This window comes from Wasmannia auropunctata, unplaced genomic scaffold, assembly GCF_000956235.1.
Source record: "Wasmannia auropunctata unplaced genomic scaffold, wasmannia.A_1.0 LD336032.1, whole genome shotgun sequence".
NCBI lineage: Eukaryota > Metazoa > Arthropoda > Insecta > Hymenoptera > Formicidae > Wasmannia > Wasmannia auropunctata.
In genome coordinates this window covers 345,421-367,078 of record NW_012026858.1, presented here as the reverse complement: position 1 = coordinate 367,078, position 21,658 = coordinate 345,421, and the positions used below count along the sequence as shown (strand labels likewise).

Below are 21,658 nucleotides of genomic sequence, written 5' to 3'. Positions count from 1 at the left end.
TATGGAAATTTAATGGAAATGAGCTGCCCCATTTAAATATCCCATCAAAATTCTCTGCATTGTTAGCTCCGATTGCCCCGATGACTCGACGGAGGGCAAAACTCTACCGCATAGATCGTGATCATTTAATTTATCACACCGGGACGCTATAGACTCATGCGTATTGTATAATGTTATTAATACTGATAATGGCGGTCGAATGTTATGTTAAACATGCCAGCAACGACTACTACAAGCGATAAGAATCAATAGTCGATATGTGTGCGTGTAATCTTTATCTTTCTATGCACACTAATTGTAAGAGTATTTAAGTAATTTGATCGGGAGATATTCGATTTCGGCATAAAATTAGAATCCGACCGAAGGAGCGTTCTACTATAAAAGCACGTTTCAACACATTAAAAAGCGTACACAACATATCTACAAACCTTTTTATATTATTTAAAAATCTTGACATTTAATTTAATCAGTCTTGCATTATAGCTTATAAAAGTTAAACAATAAATCAATTAAGAAAAAAAAAGAAAGAGCGACAGAGAAACTTCGGGTTTATGGGAAATATGGGAATACACGCGGCGGCGTCTCAAGTACAAACGGGTTACGTTTACTTGCCGCGTTATACGTTCTTCCGGGCCGTTCCTGTACTGGGAAATAGTAATGCTATACGTGCTCTAATTTAACGGGCGTCGGTGCGGATTTTTATTGCACTCGAATGGGCAAGACGCGTCGGGTTCAACATCCTAAAAAGGTTTATATAGACGCGGGCTGAGAAACCCTGAGCTGTGCGCTGACTTTTACGGGTCGCGGACTCGCCGCCCGCCGGCTTTCCGCCACTTCTCCATCGGGCAGACAGATCGATTTCTCCGGCGCCCCCTTTGTTTCCTCGACCAGGCCATCCCGCGGAGAGAGGATCTAGCTCGGGGGCTCATATACCGAATGTCTCTCGCATTGGACTCGGAGTCTGCGATCGGCATCTTTACGACCGCCGTTATACTGTTCGCGCCCGCGAACGAGTCTATGAACCGGGGCGGTTGATCAATAAACGTGTCGCTGTCAACGTCGATATATCGCGCGCTGTAACGCTCGCGAACAAACATAAGAACGTAGTTATTAGACTGCGATCGTTTATCCTTCACGCCGCACGATATACGCCGAGCGTGTAATAAAATATTGTCACTTACGGAATATTCGTATTTTCTGATAAAACTTGCAAACAAGTTCGCAGTATTGACGTTTTCATCATGTTGACGTTGAGAATGTCGCGTCTTGTGCTTTCTTTCCTTCGCGCAAACTTTTTAACATATTTCTGCTTGTCGAAGCAAATAAATGTTGCACAGCGTGTCAAACCGTTTTATAAACTCTCGCGTGCGCGCGGACATATGTACGCCGAAGTTACGTGACTTTATCGTCACGAGCTCAATATGTTATCATTTATCGTGCACATCGCGTTAGTTTCCCGGCGCGCGCGCGTGTGTATTCAATACATGTACTTATTTATAAATTCCGTAGTTATGAAAGGGTTACCCGTAGGTTGTATAATCTCGCGTCATCCTCAGTCTCAGTACAAGAATAGCAATGAGCAGCACGCACTTCGCACACGCGTTCCAAATAATAATAAATATATTTTATCGTAACTGATGTAACATATTACATCGCATCGAGATATAATTATGACTTAAAAATCATAAATATAAATGTAACCATATTAATATATGTATATATATCTCAGTCTCAAGTCCTTTACGAAGAAAGTCGTAATTTAATTTCTCGCGTACCGAGAGAAAATTAGTGTTAATTAAGCCGCAGAAAAAAAATGTGATTTGCATTGACAGAAAATGGCGCGATATTACCGACTTGGGTGTTTCTATAGCAGGAATAAAACGTCAGCGCGTGCCGGGCCGCGTTCTCGTGTTAACCGCGAGACTAATGAGAGATTAAAGCGGCATTTCCTTTCAACGTCGGGTCGATAACGCTCGCATTATTCCGCGAAAGTTGTGTGCAGGCCGCTCCTTCGCTTTCCACGGCAGAGCGTCTTCCGTTCCTATCTGGTTTCTGTTCTCGAGCGCGAATCCTCACGCGAATCTCTCCCCCCTTCCCCCCCACCTTCTCCCCCTTCCTCGAAATCTCTTTAAAAAAGTCCTACCGCGAATTTACGTTGTACTTCCGCGGATCATCTCGTACGTGGCATCTGTCCGTACCCGGATTGCAGCGAGGTGCTCATTCGGGACCGCCCGTTCGCAAATATTATCCCATCAGCGCGAGGCAAGCCTGAGCAAACATGCCGGAGTTGTTGTTCTTTCTGAATTGGACTTTGAGTTACGGATCTTTCGTGACGCAACGAGCAGGTAGTCGCGCGAAATTGCTTCCTCCTCGGGTCGCGAAACGCCGCTGAAGACCTTGCTGCCACGTGGTATATAGGGACACTGCTGTAATTGTCGGGAGTCGCGGACGGCCCCTGTAATTATATCGCGTAATGGGAAAGACGTCTCGTGGGAGCCTAGCATTATAAAACTGTCTTCTGATGAGAGAACTTCTACTTCTGTCATAACTCTCTAAATGAGCCGCGGCACGACACGCGCGTGTAATATTTTATCCAAATATTTCAGATAAAAAAAAAGACGATAATTATCATGCCTGTTTATTTGATTGGTTGCTATTTAAAAGTTTCTTTTATCTAATTAGATTAGTATTTACATATTGCACGTAATGTGATGTTATTACACGAACGATATCATATCGCTTATTGAGAACAGTGATACGCATACGAATGATTTTAATATAGTACTACACGGAAAGAACAATTTTGTTAAAAGGTCTAAAAATTTTGCTAAATATCAGATCTGAAAATAATTTTTTGTTGAATCATCAAAATAATTTGTTGGAGTGTTAAAACTGATAAGTATTGCTATAAATAAATTTTGATATTCTAGCAATCATTTTGACTTTCGCACAAAATTATTTTGATTATTGAACAAAAATTATTTTCAGATCTGGATTCAGCAAAATTGTTCTTTCCGTGTAAGTATTTAATCCTTAATTACTTACATAATTTTTATAGTTTGCCATCGTGTGTGACACCTTCTATAACAAAGTAGTGATTTTCCAGGAAAGATAAGAAGCATAAGTTTGCCATGTATCGTAAAATATCCTCGAATGTCTTTGTCAAAAGCAGCAAACAAGAAAATATGTATATCAAAATATACTTGTTTTCTATTCAATAGAGTTATTTAAGGAGTTAATATTCAATAATATCGAATTTTATAATAATTTACAAGAAGCTTCATAAAATGTAATGGCTAATTTAATCCTAAATTAAATAGTGAAAATAATTCTAAATTGTTCAAAATATTCCATTATCTCTTCAGATTTACAAACAACTTGTCTTTCACTTTACTGATTCTGCTCGTTTATCTTTGTGCTCAGCGTAACCCTTTCTTTACCGCAACCTCTTCATCGCCCACGTCACGAAGGTTCTCGTCTTCGCCGTTCTGCTTCATTAGCTTGTCATCGTGGGAAATCTGCTGCTCTACGCTAATTGTCACCTTATCTACCTCATATCATGTTGCTTATCTCTATTAAGACCGTTTATTACGATCCTCTAAAAATAAATCACAAAATATCGCATAGCAACGCTTACAGTCAACGTGAAAGAAAATGAATCAATTGTATAATAAGTACAATAATGAATAATTTATGAATCCATGTTTATCCTTTCGTGTGATCCTAAATTATATGGTTCAATTGTAAAATATCGAAAAAGGAAGGAAACATACATTTTAGTATCAAATAGAGGGACAATGGTCACACAATGTAATTATATTTTTTATGATTACTACACGTTTATCTTTTTCAGATTAAATGTAATGATTTTTTTAAATTGTAGTCATTTGCAGTGTGATTATCTCGTTATCTTAATTTTTTTTTTTTAGATTACAAATATTAAATTTTAAATATTGCCCTATTTACGCAAACGTCAATAACGTTGACAAAAAATTTAATTCTCTCTCGATGCCTAGAATTTCGAATAACAATGCCGGCGAAAATAAAAAATTCCATTCAGCGAAGGAAATAAATTACTTAGCGGTATTTTCACAGGATTAACAAAACATCGAAAACGTCACTCGCACCACTTTCCAAGAATAATAATCACAGAACAACGAATCGCTGTCACGCGCGCCACGCGATCGAAATGCGATGTATTAAACGCCCGCCGTTTGTTCACACGCGGTGCGTTGTATTTTTTTATACGAGTCTGGGCGATCTCTCGGGCCATTTTTCACCCGTCAATCGACCCCTGAAAATCGCCACTCCGTCCGTATCGGACCGGTCAACATTATTTCCGCGTTCGGGCCACAATGGACCACTTTTCTCCCGATATCGTTCCGGCATGTCCGATTTCGCCTCTCACCCACGATTTTTTCCTACCTATTACCTTCTCTCTTTCTCTCTCTGTGTTTCTTTTTCCCGCGTCTCTGGCTACCTGACGATAGACAGGATGTATCGCTCCGAGTACCCCGGGCGCGAATCGCATGCCGTGACGCGCGTGTTGTCCCTTGGAGACAATGGGCCCGCGAAAGCACTCGTGCGCTCCAATATTCTCGAAACTTTCCAGCGGAAATGCTTCGTCGACACAACAGACAGCGGGAATGTTGGTACTCAATCGTTCTGTAGGAACAGGTAGTTTTTGGCAGTGAAAAAAAAATATATATACATTTTTTTTTCACTGCTAAAACTACCTTTTCCTACAAAACTTTCATTTCATATTATATACATATATATAGAAAAAAATAGTTTACTGAAGTATCTAAATATTTAGCAGATACAGATGAAAATAATTTTATCGAATTATCAAAATAATTATGTAACTAAATTTATAGATACTTTAGCAGAATTATTCTTTCCGTATATATAAATTTCCATAAAAAATTTCAATTAAATTGTGTGATTATAAGAGAAACACGCTGCTTATAAATATTTTTTCGATGAAAAACTATTCTTGGTGATTGTATTTATGTAGAACTCTCTCTTGCAATGCACAATTTTATACTTGCTTTTTCTCCCAGAGCTGATGCGCGCTCGTGAAAGATGCAATTCCAGATATATATCCGTGGTAATACCGTGCTCGCGCGTCGCCGCGCGATTGAAATATTCAGTGGCAATGCATTAGCGTTTCCGGAGCCGTGAAAAACTACGGTCCCGTCGCTAGGCCGCGTGGGATCCAGCGTGGTTTCCGAGGACTTTCACGTAATTTCCCGGCGACGAGCGGAGACGACGACGACGACGACGATGCGAAGAGCAATGGGGCGCGACGCCGATAAATTTCACAGAGAGACAAGAATGGAGGAAACTCTAACGAGCGCGCGTGGATGTCAGAGATCTTCGCGCGATGTTATCTCCTTTTTGATAAATTCACTCGAATGGGACACTATTCTCGTGCGCTCTGAGAAGGCTTTGCTGAAGTACATAAAAATTAAGATGTAGATCTGAAAGTAATTATGTTGGACCATCAACATTAATAATTATGTAAGATCGTTCAGGCATAATGCTGCAAAAAGTTTTGACATTTCAGCAATCAGCTACCAATATAATTATTCAGCAATTATTTAGCAGCATAATTATCTCTCGATCTATATTAAATTTTCAGATACTTCAACGAAACCATTTTTTCCGTGTATACAATAAGCGAATGGACTCTCGGCGCCAGGGAGGTCGTTTATGCCGTAGGGGAGAAACGTTGAAATGCGCAATCGGAAGTTTGATTTATATAGAATCGTAATGACGCGAAGAGATACACTCTACCGCGTTTGGCACGGACAAGGAGCTTTTAGTTTTTCATCGTTGTATAGATTCCGTTGTGTGTAGGCTTGTGTGAAGTTAGCACCCCAACAATAAAATTCCATAGCTCTGATTAGAGTTCCCGCTTCATTTTGAAGATACGAAGAGTTTTCTATAGTTTATAACAAAAGTTTTACTTAATAACAATTTTTAATTTATGAATTTTTATAAGAAGTACTGAGCATCCTGTTTTTTACATTTAAATTAAAAATTGTTTAGAACCCTTGTTATGAACTATAGAGAACTCTTCATCCTTTCAAAATAAAGCGGGAACTCTAATCAGAACTATGGAATTTTAATGTTAGGGTGCTGTGTGAAGTTAGTATCCCAACATTAAAATTCCATAGCTCTGATTAGAGCTCCCACTTCATTTTGAAGAGACGAAGAGTTCCGTATAGTTTATAACAAGAGTTCTACTTAATAATAATTTTTAATTTATGAATTTTTATAAAAAAAGTTTATATAAAAAGTCAGCACCCTATTTTTTATATTTAAATTAAAAATTGCTTAGAATCCTTGTTATAAACTTAGAGAACTTATCGTCTCTTCAAAATGTGAAGCGGAAACTCTAAAACTCAGAACTATGGAATTTTATCGTTGGGGTGTTAACTTCACACACGCGTCGTGTAGACTCGCCAGTTTAATGACCGGACTGGTATAGGCATGTATCTATATTGATGCCCCCGTAACTATATATACATTTCACGTGGGATTTTAAAACAGACGCGACATAGCGCTTCCGTGGCGCTTTCGATGAAAGGGTATCCTTTTTGCCATGTAATGTAGGTAATTGAAAGTTTCATCAACCGGAGGCGAACGTATTCCCGCCGGCTCATCCACTCTGCTCTGAACGTACCACTATTATACTCGTCGCATCGCAGCCGCGGGTGAATTGAACATCACTTCGCGACACAGGGGACAGTATACCTTTTATTCCCTCTCTCCCACTCGCCCTTTGGTGCATCCTGTTGAGAAGTTTCTCTCGACTCTCTAATGAAATTTCTATCGGGAGAGAAAGGATGCGCTCCCTTCGGTCGAACGATAAACACCTTTCGACATTGCTCAGAGTCAATCAGATTGCAGTCTCCAATGGCGGAGGGGGAGGGGGGGGGGGCAAAGCGCGGTCGGATATTGAGTGGAAGAAAGTTTTGGTACAAGTTGGAAGGGAAATTGAAGCATCGAGACACGAGCGGAACAAAGGATTTGACGACTTTGAAAACGGGCGATAGCAGCATTGGATTGTTCTTATTGCAGATATACATACGTTGAAAGAAGATGTCTTAGGAACGTCGGAATTGATAAAATAAAACCAGAGAATTGTAGAATACTTACAAAAAAATTGGATTATTTTATGCGGTCTGTGCGTTCGTTGGAAATAAGAAAACTACTAGAGTTTAATTTACAAGGATAAAAGTGAGAAATTATTTTACTGCAAAGTAAAACTTTACACCCGTAGAGTGTCGTTAACTCGTGAGTGCGCAAGTCTCCGATAAAACTATAAACGATATCCCGGTTGAAGGAAAAAAAAAACGGAAGCCATTCTCTTTCGAACCGGACGCGAAACGTTTTTATTTTCACTTCGCCTCGCGGTCGAGCGAGATTCCACGCTCTCGGTCGTGTACTTATACATGCGGCGCGCGAGCCGATATCGGTCGAGAAACTTTGCGGGAAAGAGGAAAGGCAAGAAGAGCGAGCAGCCGAGACGGGAAAGGAGCAGAAAGAAGAGAGGGATCATTGGAATATGTGTATATTAATTGGAAAGTGGGTTTTCCTGCGTCTCGAGATCGCAGCCGGGAGATTCAGGAAGCGCAAGAGAGGAGGAGAGGGAAGAAAGAGGAACCGTCTCGGCGTCTCGCGGAACGCGAACGAGAGATCGCGGCGTTTATCGCACAGAGAATGCATTCCCGCGTTAGTGTGTGGCCCGCAGCCTTGCCAAGGCTGTGCTTCGTAATTCGAGGCGTATGCAAGCGGGAAATGTGCAGGAATCCGCGCAGTATGTAATGTCTTACGGTAGGAAGGATTTAAATTACTCGTCCCTCTTTCTCTCGCTCCTCTCCGTCTCTCTCTCTCTCTCTCTCTCTTTCGCAGCCGCCTGCGGAGATATATACGCAGCGCGGGACGCTCGCGGTTCCTGTGGAAAAAAAGTGCTGACCAAGGAATTAATTGCAATCGCAGGCGTTTAATAGTCTAACAGCGCGGCAGCTTAATGGCAGTCGTTCGTAACGAATGTTTGCCGCTGAATTAATATTCGCGCGATGTCCGCGCAGGAAATTTATCGCGCGAGACCAAGTGGAGAACGGCGTCGCGCGCGCTTCAATAAATAATGTGATATAGTTACGCGTGCAGAAGGGAAATTTGTCCGTCTCGCGGAAATGCGGGGAAACGATTACGATCTTTTTTTTAAATTTGCAGAATTTTAGATTTACGGTATCTGTTATGGGGTATTCTCTACTATTTTGCTACAAGACGAACGTTGACGTTTGAAACACGTGTTTTTAAAAATATAAGCAAACACGATTGATATAAAGATATTTTTTTCACGATAGTCGTAACGTTATCTATATGTTATATTAAAATTAATGGGACCGTATACGTTTTTTTTTTTGCAGCTCATGTGGACAACGAGGTGTACTTAGGAAGAGCGTTGGAGAGACTCGGCGATGCCGCACTGAAGGAACAGGAACCGGACATAGGCGCGGCGTTTCTGAAATTCGCGGTGGTCACGAAAGAACTGAGTGCCCTCATGAAAACCCTGGTACGTGCAAAATCCTACAGGCGGAATTGTGTCAACGTAACACATATGCAGCGAATCACGGAATATTCCGCGCCTTTTCATTCCCGTTGATTCCCCGCGACGCACGGAATATTCCGCCCCTTGTTTCGCTCTTAATCACGTGTTTTACGTGATGTTGAATACATTCTGAGCTTTTAATTAATAAACTTGAAAGGGGCTTGGCTTAAGAGGAAAGTATCGACAGCGTAATGCAGTTAAGTAACTGCACCGTTGGCGTGATAAAAAAAAATAGGAACTTCTAACAAATGACACGCTAGAGCGCAATATTCAAAGATAAGTTCTTTAAAATCGCAAGCGTATGCGCTGTCGGTACCTTCACCGATGATGCGTGTCTTAACTTTTACAATTCATCGACGGCGGATGTATTAAAAAACGGCAGGCCGTTAAACGCGTCCTCGATGCGCCGTGCACGCGCTATTGGAAAAATCTCTCCACGGTCCATCGTCACCGGTGGCAACGACCTACGCGCAAGCCTGTCGTAGTACATTCTTCCCGTTAGCGTACGTGCAAGAATAGAATTTCTAAGCCAGAAACGATCGATGTGAAACGCGTGCACCGGCGTGCGCGACGAAACAAAATTTCGCGCCCGCGGGCTGCGGAGACTGTCGATCGCGCGCGCGCGCGCGCGCGAGACTTTCGCGAGTTAGCGACCGATCGCGCGCTCGAGGAAGAGCGCGCGGCGGGCGACCGCGTTTTCTCACAAGTCAAGGATATATATGTAGCAGACTCACTCGTCCCACCAGAGAAGCGAATTGTTCCGCTGGAAAAATTCTCTGTCGTCGTCGGAATGACACCTTTGAACCGCGACTGAATAGCGTAACGCGTATCGGGTATCTGGGTCACGATGAATGATGAATACACGATGAATGTAAATTCGTGCGAAGATAGACTCTCGACTCTCGACTCTCTACACGCTCAATCTTCGTTTCAACGGCCCAAGTAACTTTCAGCGCCGTCGAACGTTTGAATTTTTATCTCGCTATAGATTTGCCTGTTATCTAGTAATTAACGATAATTAACCTAAATGTGCGAAGGACATCTTGTTTCAAATATTATTCAAGAATCTCTGGTTTCGAATAACATCCAAAGCAATTCGAATCTTTATGTGATCGAATTGTTTGAGAACTTTCAGAGGATCTCGAGTGCCCCATGCTTATCGCTATATACTTGCAACGTGCGATTTACATCGAGATTGCATAGCGGAGTACGCACAAGTACCACTGCGAAACAAATCATGAAGAAACCATTTCGCGCTCTGCGAGTTACCGCTATTGCTGTTATTACATACACACATCCTATACAGCAAGATTAACACTCTCGCGTCTCTCTCTCTTTTTTTTATTTATTTAGATATAGCGAACTCATCTCTTAATTCGCTCTTCTTTAATTGAAAATAAAAGCTGCAATTGTCACGCAAGAAGTGTTATTACTACGCGTTTTTTATTCGCACTACTCAATCCATTATGTCGTCCACTTCGTAGAAGATGCTAAAAGTCTCCTCGTCACGCTCGTATGTTTTCACTTTTCTGACGTCTATACACGTCCATTACTGTGCGTTGATGATTGTGCTCTGCGAGGAAAACCCTCTGCGCTCGCTCGTAATTTTTTGCAGTGACATCTCACGTCTTTCTCTTCTTCAGACTCTGAGGTCACTCCGTCGAGTTAAGAAACTTGTAGTGAGTCGACGTTAATAGAATAGCTTCGCGCAGAAGAATTCGGAAGAAGCGTATATTAGAGACGAAAAAAAAAACATTGTACTAATAAGCAGCATAATACATTCCTCTGATTACTCTCTTAAACCATAACGGTGAAAATTTTGTTGAAAATAAGTAACACAGATTTCACTGAAGAGATGAGTATTTCACTTATTTTCAATCCGAACACTCACTACTCTCTCATCTTTTCGCGATCAGTGGAAGTAAAATTTCGCTGTAAAATCAGTGGTAATCGCACAAATCTGTAAGTTGTAGCTTTTAAAGCTTTCTACATGTTTGATTGCTGTTTCTCGGGAGAAAACTTTGTCAAATAAAACTCGTATTCAACTTATACTATTCAACTTTACATTTATATTATATAAGATAGGATTACATGTTGCATTTTTTACGCGCTTAAGTTTATTATTTAGAGCCACTGTTTCCCACAATCTAATAACATTGAAACTGTTCGTCATCAATTGATTTCTTTCAGTGGGATCTCACTGAAAGAAATCAATGGGATTCTGTCCTTATAATAATGCCGTTATATTCTCTACCGTTTCTCGTAACACACTGATTCCGTTTAAGAGGGCTTATTTGATACACGCAGAGAGCTCGGTCCACAATACGCGTCAATTAGAACCATTCGATTGATGCCTCATCGAATTCTGAGGAATTGATATCGTGAGATAAGAGGCGCGAATGGATGTGAATGTCCCCCTGCGCAAAGTATATCCTCCAAGTAGCAATAAATCGACCAAAAGTAAGAGAGGCGGGATAGGATGTAATCGTCCGGGCGTGGATTTAGTTGCGGAATCGGACTGGTTCTGCCTGTGTTCCGACAGTTTTCCGAAGCTCGCGCGCTGTGCGATTAGCCTGCGCGGCACAAATCGGGACGTCTCACCGGCGGCGCGGCGCGGCGCGGCGGGATAATTACGTTTACTGAAGCGTGCACGAACGTTATAATGCCACGAGAGCGAGCGGCTAGGACAGGCTCTCCTAGATTCTATCACGCACGAACGACCGCGCGAATTTATATTTATCGGGAGCTTTTAAACGCGCGCCGTGCACTCGCGGATCCGCGGTCGGTCGCGATTTCAGCGCGGCTCCTCTCCGTCGTGGCTCTTCCCGATATCGTATCGCGCGGGCACGCGATCGCGGATTGAATTTAAATTCCGGCGTTTAAGCGCGACTTTTATTATTTTGTTTTTTTTCCTCTCTTGTTTGCCGCCGCGTCCATTTCCCCGCTCCGAGCCATTACGTCCGATCCGTTTACGATGACGTCACACGTGCAATCGTGGTTAAAATGTATATCTGCATCCAATATTGGCTCCGATTCAAATCGCGCGATGCATTCCGGCGAGAGCCGGAAGCAATATCCGCACGATGCTCGAACCTATAAGAACCTACTCGATCGTATCCGAATCAAACGCGAGATTAGCATATCCGATCGATTAACCGTAATTGGGATCGGTAATAATTTTTCCTTACCGTTCACGATTCGAGATAATTTTAGAGCATGTATGAAATTTACTGTTATTTTAATGTTGAAAGCTTGACGTTTGTGAGGAAATAATCGCTCGAAAATTTTTTGTAAAAGCAGGCAGGATGGAATTTATCAGACTGCAACTATTTATACTGTGTCAAGTATTTGCAAAGATCGTCGCTGTATCTTCCTCCCGTTCTCTCAAGAGCGAAAATAAGAAAACAAAAATTAATATATTTTTAATTGCACGATAACGACATTTATAACGAACAAATACGTAATTAAACATTAATCAAACTCGGTCATTGTTAATTCACCTGATCTTATAAGATAATATAAATCTCCGCTAATGGAGATCAGATAAGCAAATTTGAACGGGGAACAATTAAAATTAATTAAACGAGATTCCGTTATTACATTCCGAACTCCGACCTCGTCTTCCAACTTCGTCCAATAAATAAAGCGTAATGCAGTTTGCTATTTCCAGTTCGCGATTCTCTTTCTCGCGAAAGAGTGTCGTCTTTACGAGTTGGTTGCACATTGCCCTCGCAGGCGCATTATGCGGCGCGTTTGAGCGCTTTCCAGCCGAGTTTCCACGAGAGCCGAGAGTCGTGAAGCGGTCCGAGGGATCACCCTCGAGAGAGCCCACGGCTCCGAGAGGAAGCCGCGATTCTATTCAGGGCGAGCGAGGCGACGAGACGGGCTAAGCAAAGTGCTGACGCGAATCGACGGTGATTCACTATTTAACGGTCGGATAGTCGAGCCAGGCCGGTGGTCGATCCCGGCCACGGAGTCCCGAAGGCTCGCATTTTTCATCGCCCGTTTTTCCATTCGAGTCCTGTCAGACCGGTTATTCTGATAAATAGATAAAATATTGCGCTTCGGTCAATCTGAAATAACTCGTGCTGTACCGCGGAGATAAGGGAAGCTAACATTTTCACGTCTGTGTATCTAATAGATACCGAGGCATGTATGCCATCGATATTTTTATCGAGATGTTGGCTGTTGTTGAATCGGGGATGCTGTGCGGCAGAAAATTGAATACATTTTGATTATTATTGCAAAAGTATAGAATTCTCATTTAAATATTTAGGCAAATGTTTTTTTTTTGTAATTTCTATATTGTAATAAATTTACGGAAACGGTTCTTTTATTAAAATGTTTTTCTTCATACCTCTTTAAAATATATCTTTAAAATTTTTTACGACTTAGAAATCTATAGTTAGCCTTAATGTGTTACTTAATTAATTGTTACTTAATGTGTTAATTAATTAAGAAAAAAATATTTGTTAGCACAATTGATTTTGTAATTCCAGATGCAAAACATCAACAACATCGTGATGTTCCCGTTGGATTCGGTGCTGAAGGGTGACCTGAGGGGCGTGAAGGGGGACCTGAAGAGGCCCTTCGAGAAAGCCTGGAAGGACTATGAGGCTAAGTACGCGAAGATCGAAAAGGAGAAGAAGCAGCATGCGAAGGAAGCCGGTCTGATTCGTACGGAAGTCACGCCCGCCGAGATTGCAGACGAGATGGAGAAGGAGAGACGGTTGTTTCAGTTGCAAATGTGCGAGGTGGGTGATGTAGATCCGAGCTATGAAGTATAAACGGTTTAACATCACGCCAACGAGAGGCGTATGGATGTTATCGATGCATGTTATCGGCGCGCGTGCATCGATATCCGGTCGTTTAGATACTGTCGTGCGTCGGCGGAAAAATGTTACACCTTCTAACTCGAGAACTTCATTTGCATTTTACATTCCGCGGCCTACTATTTTCGCGGTTTACATTTTGCATTTGACAATCGATATACAAGGTGTCCGAGAACTGCATTCGATCTTGAAAGAGAGATTAAAATAATATGATAAAAATCTAGTATGAATAATATATAATGTGGAAAATATGAAATTTTATTAAATTTATTTAATAAAATCTAATAAATATAATAATTTTATTTAATTTAACTCTATGTTTTTCATTATTTCTCTCTCTCTCTCTTTCTTAATTAAAATATTTAGTATCATTTTAAGTTATGCGAGATTAAAAATTTTAATCAAATTAAACTAAATAAAAAAATAATTGTCTAAATGAAGTGGGCTGTAATTTGAGACTCAGTAGAGTGCTCAAAGCTAAAATTTGCTCGCTAAAAATGGGTGGAGTCCAATCTAACTCCTTAGGAAGATCCATAGATTAAAGGAGTGGCGATAGTTCCCGCACACCCCGTATTTGCGAATCGCTTTTATGATACGCTCGATAAAAACATATTTGAGCAAAGCGAGGTAGAGAAGGCAAAGCTGCCGATCATTGCTGTCTGTGTTTGCTTACAGTATCTGATCAAAGTGAACGAGATCAAAACGAAGAAGGGTATCGAGCTGTTGCAGCATCTAGTCGAATATTATCACGCGCAAACAAAGTAAGTATAACGCAGTTATAATCCTTCGATCGATATTGTTACTCGCATCGCAAATTCATTATCAAATTGATCTTAAGTTATCAGAGTAAATATTTATCTCTCTGGAACCTCTAATCTATAATGGGGCATAATGGGGAGCTGAAGAGCGCTCGAAGTGGCCAATTCGATTTTCTAGCGTTCTTATACGTTCGGGATTTTTAGTTACTTTCAGGACGGCCTGAAGACCATCGAGCACTTCGGCTCTTACGTGGCCGACTTGAGCGTGAAGTTGCAAAAAATCAGACAGACGCAGGATGAGGAACGAAGACGACTAACGGAACTTAGGAGTCTTCTTAGAAGCTCAGGATGTGACAAAGAGGTAAGATTATCGACGAGAGCTACGTAGATTTTTTTTCTCCAAGATTAATTCGTCATGAAAAGCGCGATGAGAGTAGACCTAATAATAGTCTTTAATTGGCACTTATACCGTACTGTTGCTTCTTCGTTTTCGTTTGATATTGACGGTACATGATATCACGTTTCTCTATTTAAATATCATCTTATTCATATTAGCCTACTTAACATAAAATTAAATACTAAAACTTTACTAATATTTTTATCTTAGATTTAGCTCCGCCGTCTTGTACTTAAGAACCTCATCAACTTTCGGATTATCTTATTTAGTCACTTCGCTTAATATCGCACTTTATAATGCACATAAATTTTAAGCGACATCATGCATAAATCTTAAGCTATAAATCTTGCGCGGTTCGCAGCTGAACGCGAACGCGAACGCGGGTTATTCGCTGCACCAGCTGCAGGGCGACAAGCAGCACGGCGTTACGCGCTCCGGCCACCTGCTGAAGAAGAGCGAGGGCAAGATGAGGCGGGTCTGGCAGAAGAGGCGATGCGCCGTGCAGGCGGAGGGCTACCTCGATATCTGCCACGCGGACGAGAACAAGCCGCCCACCAGGGTGAACCTATTGACCTGCCAGATTAAGTTAGTGCCGGACGACAAGCGAGGCTTCGATCTCATAAGCTGTAAGTGTTACGCTGATGATATACGAGCGAGCTTCCAAGAGACGCGCCGCCCGCCGTTTCTTCACAATGTGAAACGTACGCCGCGCAATACTGTCATTGTTTCGATTTCAGACAATAGGACGTACCACTTTCAAGCGGAGGACGAGGCGGACCAGCGCGCGTGGATGTCGGTTCTCGTGAATTGCAAGGAGCGCGCCCTGTTGCGGGCGTTCGACGCGAGCGGCAAGGCGGAGGCCGGCAGCGGCAATCCCAGCCTCGTAGAGCTGCAGCAGGCTGTTATACGATGCGTTATGCGATTACCCGGAAACGATCAGTGCTGTGATTGCTCCTCGCAGAACGGTAACGCAGAATATTGCGGATCATTTAGTAGCCGGCCGGTCTTTCTCCGACGCGTGCCAAGTCCGTCTGTTATACTTAGCGCATGACTAAAACGATTTTTCCGTCAAATTACGCGAGAGAAAATCGACTTATTTATATTAACTAATTTCTCTTTATAATGGAAATTCCTAATTATTAGGCACTTCTTACTTTCATCATTATATATAGCAACGTACGATAATTTATTTCTTATTAAATTAATAAAGTCTTTATTAAATTAAACGTAGATCTTGAAATTTGCGAAAGGTTTATGAAGCGAAAGCACGTTTATGTCATCAAGTGGCACGTGAATATCTACCGGTTCGCTGGCCGGGCATTGTCGCAGACGGTTTCCGCGTGACAAAGCCAGACGAAATGGCAACTTCGCTCGCGCTCTAGTTTTGTTATCGAACGACGACAATTGTATCTCCCTTTCAGATGCCACGTGGCTGTCGACGAACTTCGGCATAATAGTGTGCATAGAGTGCAGCGGCATCCACCGAGACCTGGGCGTGCATATATCGCGAATACAATCCCTGACGCTGGATAACGTCGGTACCGCTCAGCTGTTGCTCGCGCGACACATGACGAATCAGGCGTTCAACGAGGTCATGGAGGCAACGTTGCGTCACAATCTCAAGCCGTCGCCGACGTCGACGATGTGAGCGAACTTGCGGTTTTGTTTTTCTAACAATTCTTCCGCGTACTCTCATACTTTCACCTTGCCTTAGCGTTTTCACATGCACATTTCCTGGTATTTTAGGGAGGAAAGATACGAATTCATACGCGCCAAGTACGTGGACAAGAGATACGTGATGAACACGTGCGCGGACGAGCGTGATCTACTTTCCGATTTGGAGCACGCCGTTAATAACCGCGACCTGCAGCAACTTCTGCAGGTTTACGCCGAGAACGTGGATCTGGCCGCGCCGTTGCCGACATCGGTAAGGCATCATAGCGCCTTTACGGGTTTTTTTTACGGAGCTCTCTCTCTCTCTCTCTCTCTCTCTCACATTCGCGAAGATAATTATGAGAAATACTCTCTCACAATTATGTTGATATAATAAGATTCCGGGAAACCAATGTCTATTTCAGGACGTAGGCGAAACCGCGCTACACTTGGCCATTCTGCGCGAGATGGGCAGCAGTTTGCACATCGTGGACTTCCTGGTGCAAAATATGCCGAGCGGCGGTATCGACAGGGCGACCATCGACGGTGAAACGGCGCTGCATCTTTCGGCGCGGCACGACAGAGCGGAAGCGATGAAACTGCTTCTACGAGCTGGCGCGGATCCCTCGCAGCGAAATAAGCAGGATAAGACACCGCTGGATATCGCACAGGAAATGGGTCACCATACGTGTAAAGAACTGGTAATTCAACAAATCATATCTCATATAATACATTTCTTCTTGTTATTTCGTATCCTTTCCTTGTATCAGTTTCTCCAATAAACATATATTTTTTTCATTATCACTCAACATTAATCTTTGATGTGAGTTTATCATCTTCTATAATCTTTGTTAATCAAAGATGATTAAAACAATTCTTTACACTTTCAAGAGTCGCATAAAAAATGTCGACGAATTACTTTCAGCTCAGTCACGCTCTCCAGAGGCAGAAAACATTATTTGATAACGTCAATATTGATTGGAATCTTTCTCACGATGAGGGCTCCACGGATTTCTCCGACGACGAAACGATAATAGAAGACAGAGTGAGTATATTAACATAAATACGCAACAATATTCCGCAGATTTATGTATGTAACTATTTACATTCATATTCACGAATGTGCATTTTCTCGTAGAATGGATGTCTGACGCCTGAGAAAAAGTCACGTAGCAGACCACCGTCGTATGCCGGAGGTGGCGGTACGGGCGACTCGCCGGTAACACTGCGCAGTCGGAGCAGCACCTGCGACAGCCTGCAGAGCGGATCCTCTCCGAGCGCCTCGACGAACCGTCAGCAAATGCCTCCGCCGCCACCGCCGCAGGCAAGGAAACCCGTAGCTGGTAAGCTGGACTCGCACTTCATACACCTCTCGTACTGCACGATAAATCTACCCAAGTGTGCTGATCGAAATAACTCACTTTCCATAATCCTTTCGTATTTCTTGTCTGGTATCTTGATTATGCGACTCCTTCCGCGCAGTGCCCACCCCCATGGCGCCGGACATTTCAATAAACATCCACGGCTCGCTGAAGAAGCGGGTCGCGCCACCGCCGCCGCCCGGTGGGAACTCCATCACGAGCGGCCTGCCGTCGTCGCACTACGGTACGCTACCTTCGTCGGCCACGTTGGCTACGTCGACGCACAGTCGTACGACCAGCGAGCCGATTTTAGCCGGCCACACTTTACACACTCTACCGCATACGTTGAATACACTAAATAGCCAACATCATAAGAGATCACCGAGCGGCGACTCGTCGACCGGACACGGTATATTCGATAAATAAATCTCGCAGGAGAAACTCCGACGTTTTGATTATCGTATCGACACTTACATCTCTCTCTCTCTCTTTCTATATACAGGTATGGACAAGTCGAACAGCTCGACGCTGCAGAGACCGCGAAATCCACCGCCTCCGGCTCCATCCAACGTCACGACTAGGCTAAGCAACGGACGCAGCAGCGAGTCTCTGAGTTCTATGTGTTCCGATCACGGTCTGGGCAATCCTATTCCGCCGCCGCGAAAGGTAAGCTATATTTAAATTAACGATTCAATAGGAAATTTGAGATTTCGTAGGGGATTGAAGAGGATATTGTTTTTATATATCTAGGATAAATTCTTTCTTTGAAAATATAGTTGTCTTTCCTATATTTATAATACAAGCGTCTTACTTTATTGGAGATTCTAGAGCTGATGAAGTTTTGGGTAGAAATTTATTTAGGGCTGTTATAAGAATGAACTACACAAACTGAAAGGAGATTCGAGTTAAGGCGAGTGCTTTACATGTTGATCTTCGTTTATGTGTTCGAGAAATTATAGAAATGTATAATTTTTTAATAAATTATAATACTTCAGCAAATGCAAGATATTATCATTTTCTAGGATTTTATTTTTATTAAATGAATTTTGATGAAAACGAAATCCTAGAAAATTAATTTTAATAACTGCAACATTTTGCTAAATATCATCTTATAGAAGAGAATTTCAAATATAACAATAAATAAAAAGTCTCAACAAATGCAATATTTTGACAAAACTACGATTTTAAAAAACATTAATTTCCATACGATTCATAAAAATATTTAAGCTCTCGAAAGCTCTCGAATTTGCAAAGCCCTCGCTCATAAAAAAAATCCTAAGTCCTAAATCATCGTCCAGTTTAGAACGAAACTTCAAACGGAATTACTATCGACATGATTATATGTTGACATTGATATTATATCATCTCTGTATTGCCTAACGAGTGACGTCAACGATTATCCTACTGTTTCACATCTTATTTATTTGCACACACACATACATTCGAATGGTTGCCGTTGTTATACTAACACAGTAGAGGAAAAGGTGTAACTAACCAGGTTGTGTCATTATGTTCTCCCTCGTAGTATAGTTTTCATTCGATTCATTCGTGCGGGCTTGAGCATTTTGCATTATACTAACCATATCGTCATGCACATTGACATATTTTGTACCCCTTCACATTTTCATCATATTATCGTGTGTAACACCAAGATATATATTATTGTCGTACATTTAATTCTTATCTATTAATTGTCAGTATAATAGTACATTATAAAATGTCATTATATTATTCCAGCCATTTCGTTTCATTGTCATTTTACACCATAATAAATAATCACATTTTTAACAAATTTTTTGAAAAATAATGTCCTAAAGATAAATGTCGAAAGCTCTAATGTTTTTAATGATTGAATCAATTTCTATTATATCTTAAAAGAGAAATTATACGTTTGTCGAGATAAAAATCATTCAATGGGGAAAAATCTCGGGAATAACCGCAGAATATTCATCGATTTATCGCGAATTAAATAGCAGCTACTTTGCTACGATCCAGTTCGAGATAAATATATATAACCGCGTGTACCTACGTGGTGTGTGGATATTGTAGAGAATGCATGCGTTTCAAGATCAGTGCTTTATGGTTTGTCATTAACCATTGTTGGTACAGCGAAGGGACCGGTCCAGGCTAGAGAGCTACGCCGAAGAGCCTTCATCTTTGCTCCCAAATCTGAATCTGGTAAACATCAGCCCATCCCACATTACAGCATGTTACACTTGAAACCACTTGTAAACGAGCATACTGTTTTATGCATATCTACATAAGGATAGTTTTCACGTGTTTTATTAATCATAATACAAAGCATGATATCTGTATATATGCTGATTGATTAATTAATATTGTACTATGTGTACAATAGAAGAACATCATCTTTCGAAGAGAAAGATTGCAATCGTACCATATATCATGTCGCAATGATTAATAATAAATCTAATTGCTAGGTGCCTATATTCTTCTCTATCTTCACTTATTTCGATACTTTCAAGTGTAACAATGCTTTGCATGATCAGACGTGCTGTTCGTATCATCATTTATGGAGCTCAAGTCGTGGCTTTAAATATATTTCCACGTATGCCAAATAATCATTTAGCCATTTCATTGCCATTTTAATCACGCTTTCTGTCGGTTGAGATACTCGATCGTAATAATATAAATCTTCCGCAAGATCATAATCAGTCTTTTCACTGCGAGACATTGCAACATCTACATCTCTCGATTATTAATCCTATCTGAATCATTAATGTGATTTCTTCAATGAAAAAAACTATATTCTTCCAATGAATCACTCTTATTAATGTATAGCTAATACTTTAGAAACCGTTTGATATAAAGTGTAATTGTAAATATTGATCCCCGCATGGATTTCCCCGAGTGGATTTATGTTTGGCAATACTTGATCGCATTATTCGCTACTTCTTCCGACACGTGAGATATTTCCTCTTTAAAATGTTCTTACCCTAAGCTATTTGAATATTAAAAGACGTATAACTAGCATGATGTCGGTGTTTTATATTGGAAATTCTAGTTCCAGCATACTTTATAGCACATACTTTACGGAAGAATATTAAAATTATATTATACTCTTAAAATTTCTTTATACTCATACTTGAATAAAATTGAATTTTTCTTGGATATACGTATGCTTGTTATAATCTATTTTCACGATAATATCAGTTAATTTCTTCCTTTTTTCTTTTGATTTTGTAAAGAAATTAATAATATCAGTTAAGAAGTGAAAGAAATCATTAATTAATCGATCTTACACCACTCGCTGAATTTGTAATAATTCCTCTAGAATTTCCAATGTTCTCTCAACTTCTGGAGAACAAACATTCTCCAGAATTAAGCTTGTCGTCTCGTGACAAAGATAGACGAGCAATAGAGGTGCTTGCTTCTGCCATACGGTCGAAACATGCACATTACGGTATTTGTTCGCTTCCGCGAATAACTTTTTCATTCCGTCTCTAGCCAACGTCGTCGACTTTGAGTGGCCTGCGACGCTGCCGGGCCCTGTACGATTGCGAGGCCGACAACGAGGACGAGCTGTCGTTCCGCGAGGGTGAGGTCATCATCGTAACGAACGAGCAGACCGACGATGACAACTGGATGGAGGGCGCGTTAGAACGGGCGCCGGAGCGGCGGGGCATGTTTCCGATTAGTTTCGTCCACATGCTACAGGATTAACATTCGGTAAGCCTGAACTCGTTGGCGAGCGTCACCAGCACTGCCAGTTCGATGAGCGTCGCCAGTCTCGGCCGTAGAAACTGGCTGAGAAAGCCGAAGGAGTGAAGCGTTCAAGCCACCTTCCCGCCGTCTCATCAGAGTTGAAGCAATCAAAGGAAAAAACGGACGTTGACGAGCGAGTAAAGAGTTTAATCCGCATCTTGATTCTCTCATTTTTCATGTTCCCTAGGAAAATTGATGTGTAAAATGAGATAATAAGTGCATCAACATGAGCAATTTTGCACCTGTGAACAGAGTAAATTCTTTAGAAATCAAATAAAATAAACGATAAATTTTTTTTTTTTTTT

The 21,658-nt window shown here is 41.5% G+C and overlaps 1 protein-coding gene across 2 annotated transcripts in view; it reads left to right on the top strand.

Annotated features, from left to right (window-relative positions):
* Positions 1-21,652, top strand: part of LOC105452408 (arf-GAP with SH3 domain, ANK repeat and PH domain-containing protein 1) — a 45,550-nt gene extending 23,898 nt beyond the window's left edge. Inside the window, exons 3-17 of one of the 2 annotated variants that reach the window (XM_011693466.1) lie at positions 8,445-8,590; positions 13,126-13,380; positions 14,134-14,219; positions 14,421-14,577; positions 14,975-15,239; positions 15,351-15,578; positions 16,035-16,257; positions 16,360-16,540; positions 16,692-16,967; positions 17,192-17,311; positions 17,405-17,609; positions 17,749-18,036; positions 18,130-18,293; positions 19,737-19,805; positions 21,096-21,652. In XM_011693466.1, the coding sequence (XP_011691768.1) occupies positions 8,445-8,590; positions 13,126-13,380; positions 14,134-14,219; positions 14,421-14,577; positions 14,975-15,239; positions 15,351-15,578; positions 16,035-16,257; positions 16,360-16,540; positions 16,692-16,967; positions 17,192-17,311; positions 17,405-17,609; positions 17,749-18,036; positions 18,130-18,293; positions 19,737-19,805; positions 21,096-21,311 (2,879 nt within the window). In that variant the 3' untranslated portion in view covers positions 21,312-21,652. The remainder of the gene's footprint in view (positions 1-8,444; positions 8,591-13,125; positions 13,381-14,133; positions 14,220-14,420; positions 14,578-14,974; positions 15,240-15,350; positions 15,579-16,034; positions 16,258-16,359; positions 16,541-16,691; positions 16,968-17,191; positions 17,312-17,404; positions 17,610-17,748; positions 18,037-18,129; positions 18,294-19,736; positions 19,806-21,095) is intronic. The other variant, XM_011693467.1, reaches the window with a different exon arrangement.
* The last annotated feature ends 6 nt before the right edge of the window (positions 21,653-21,658 follow it).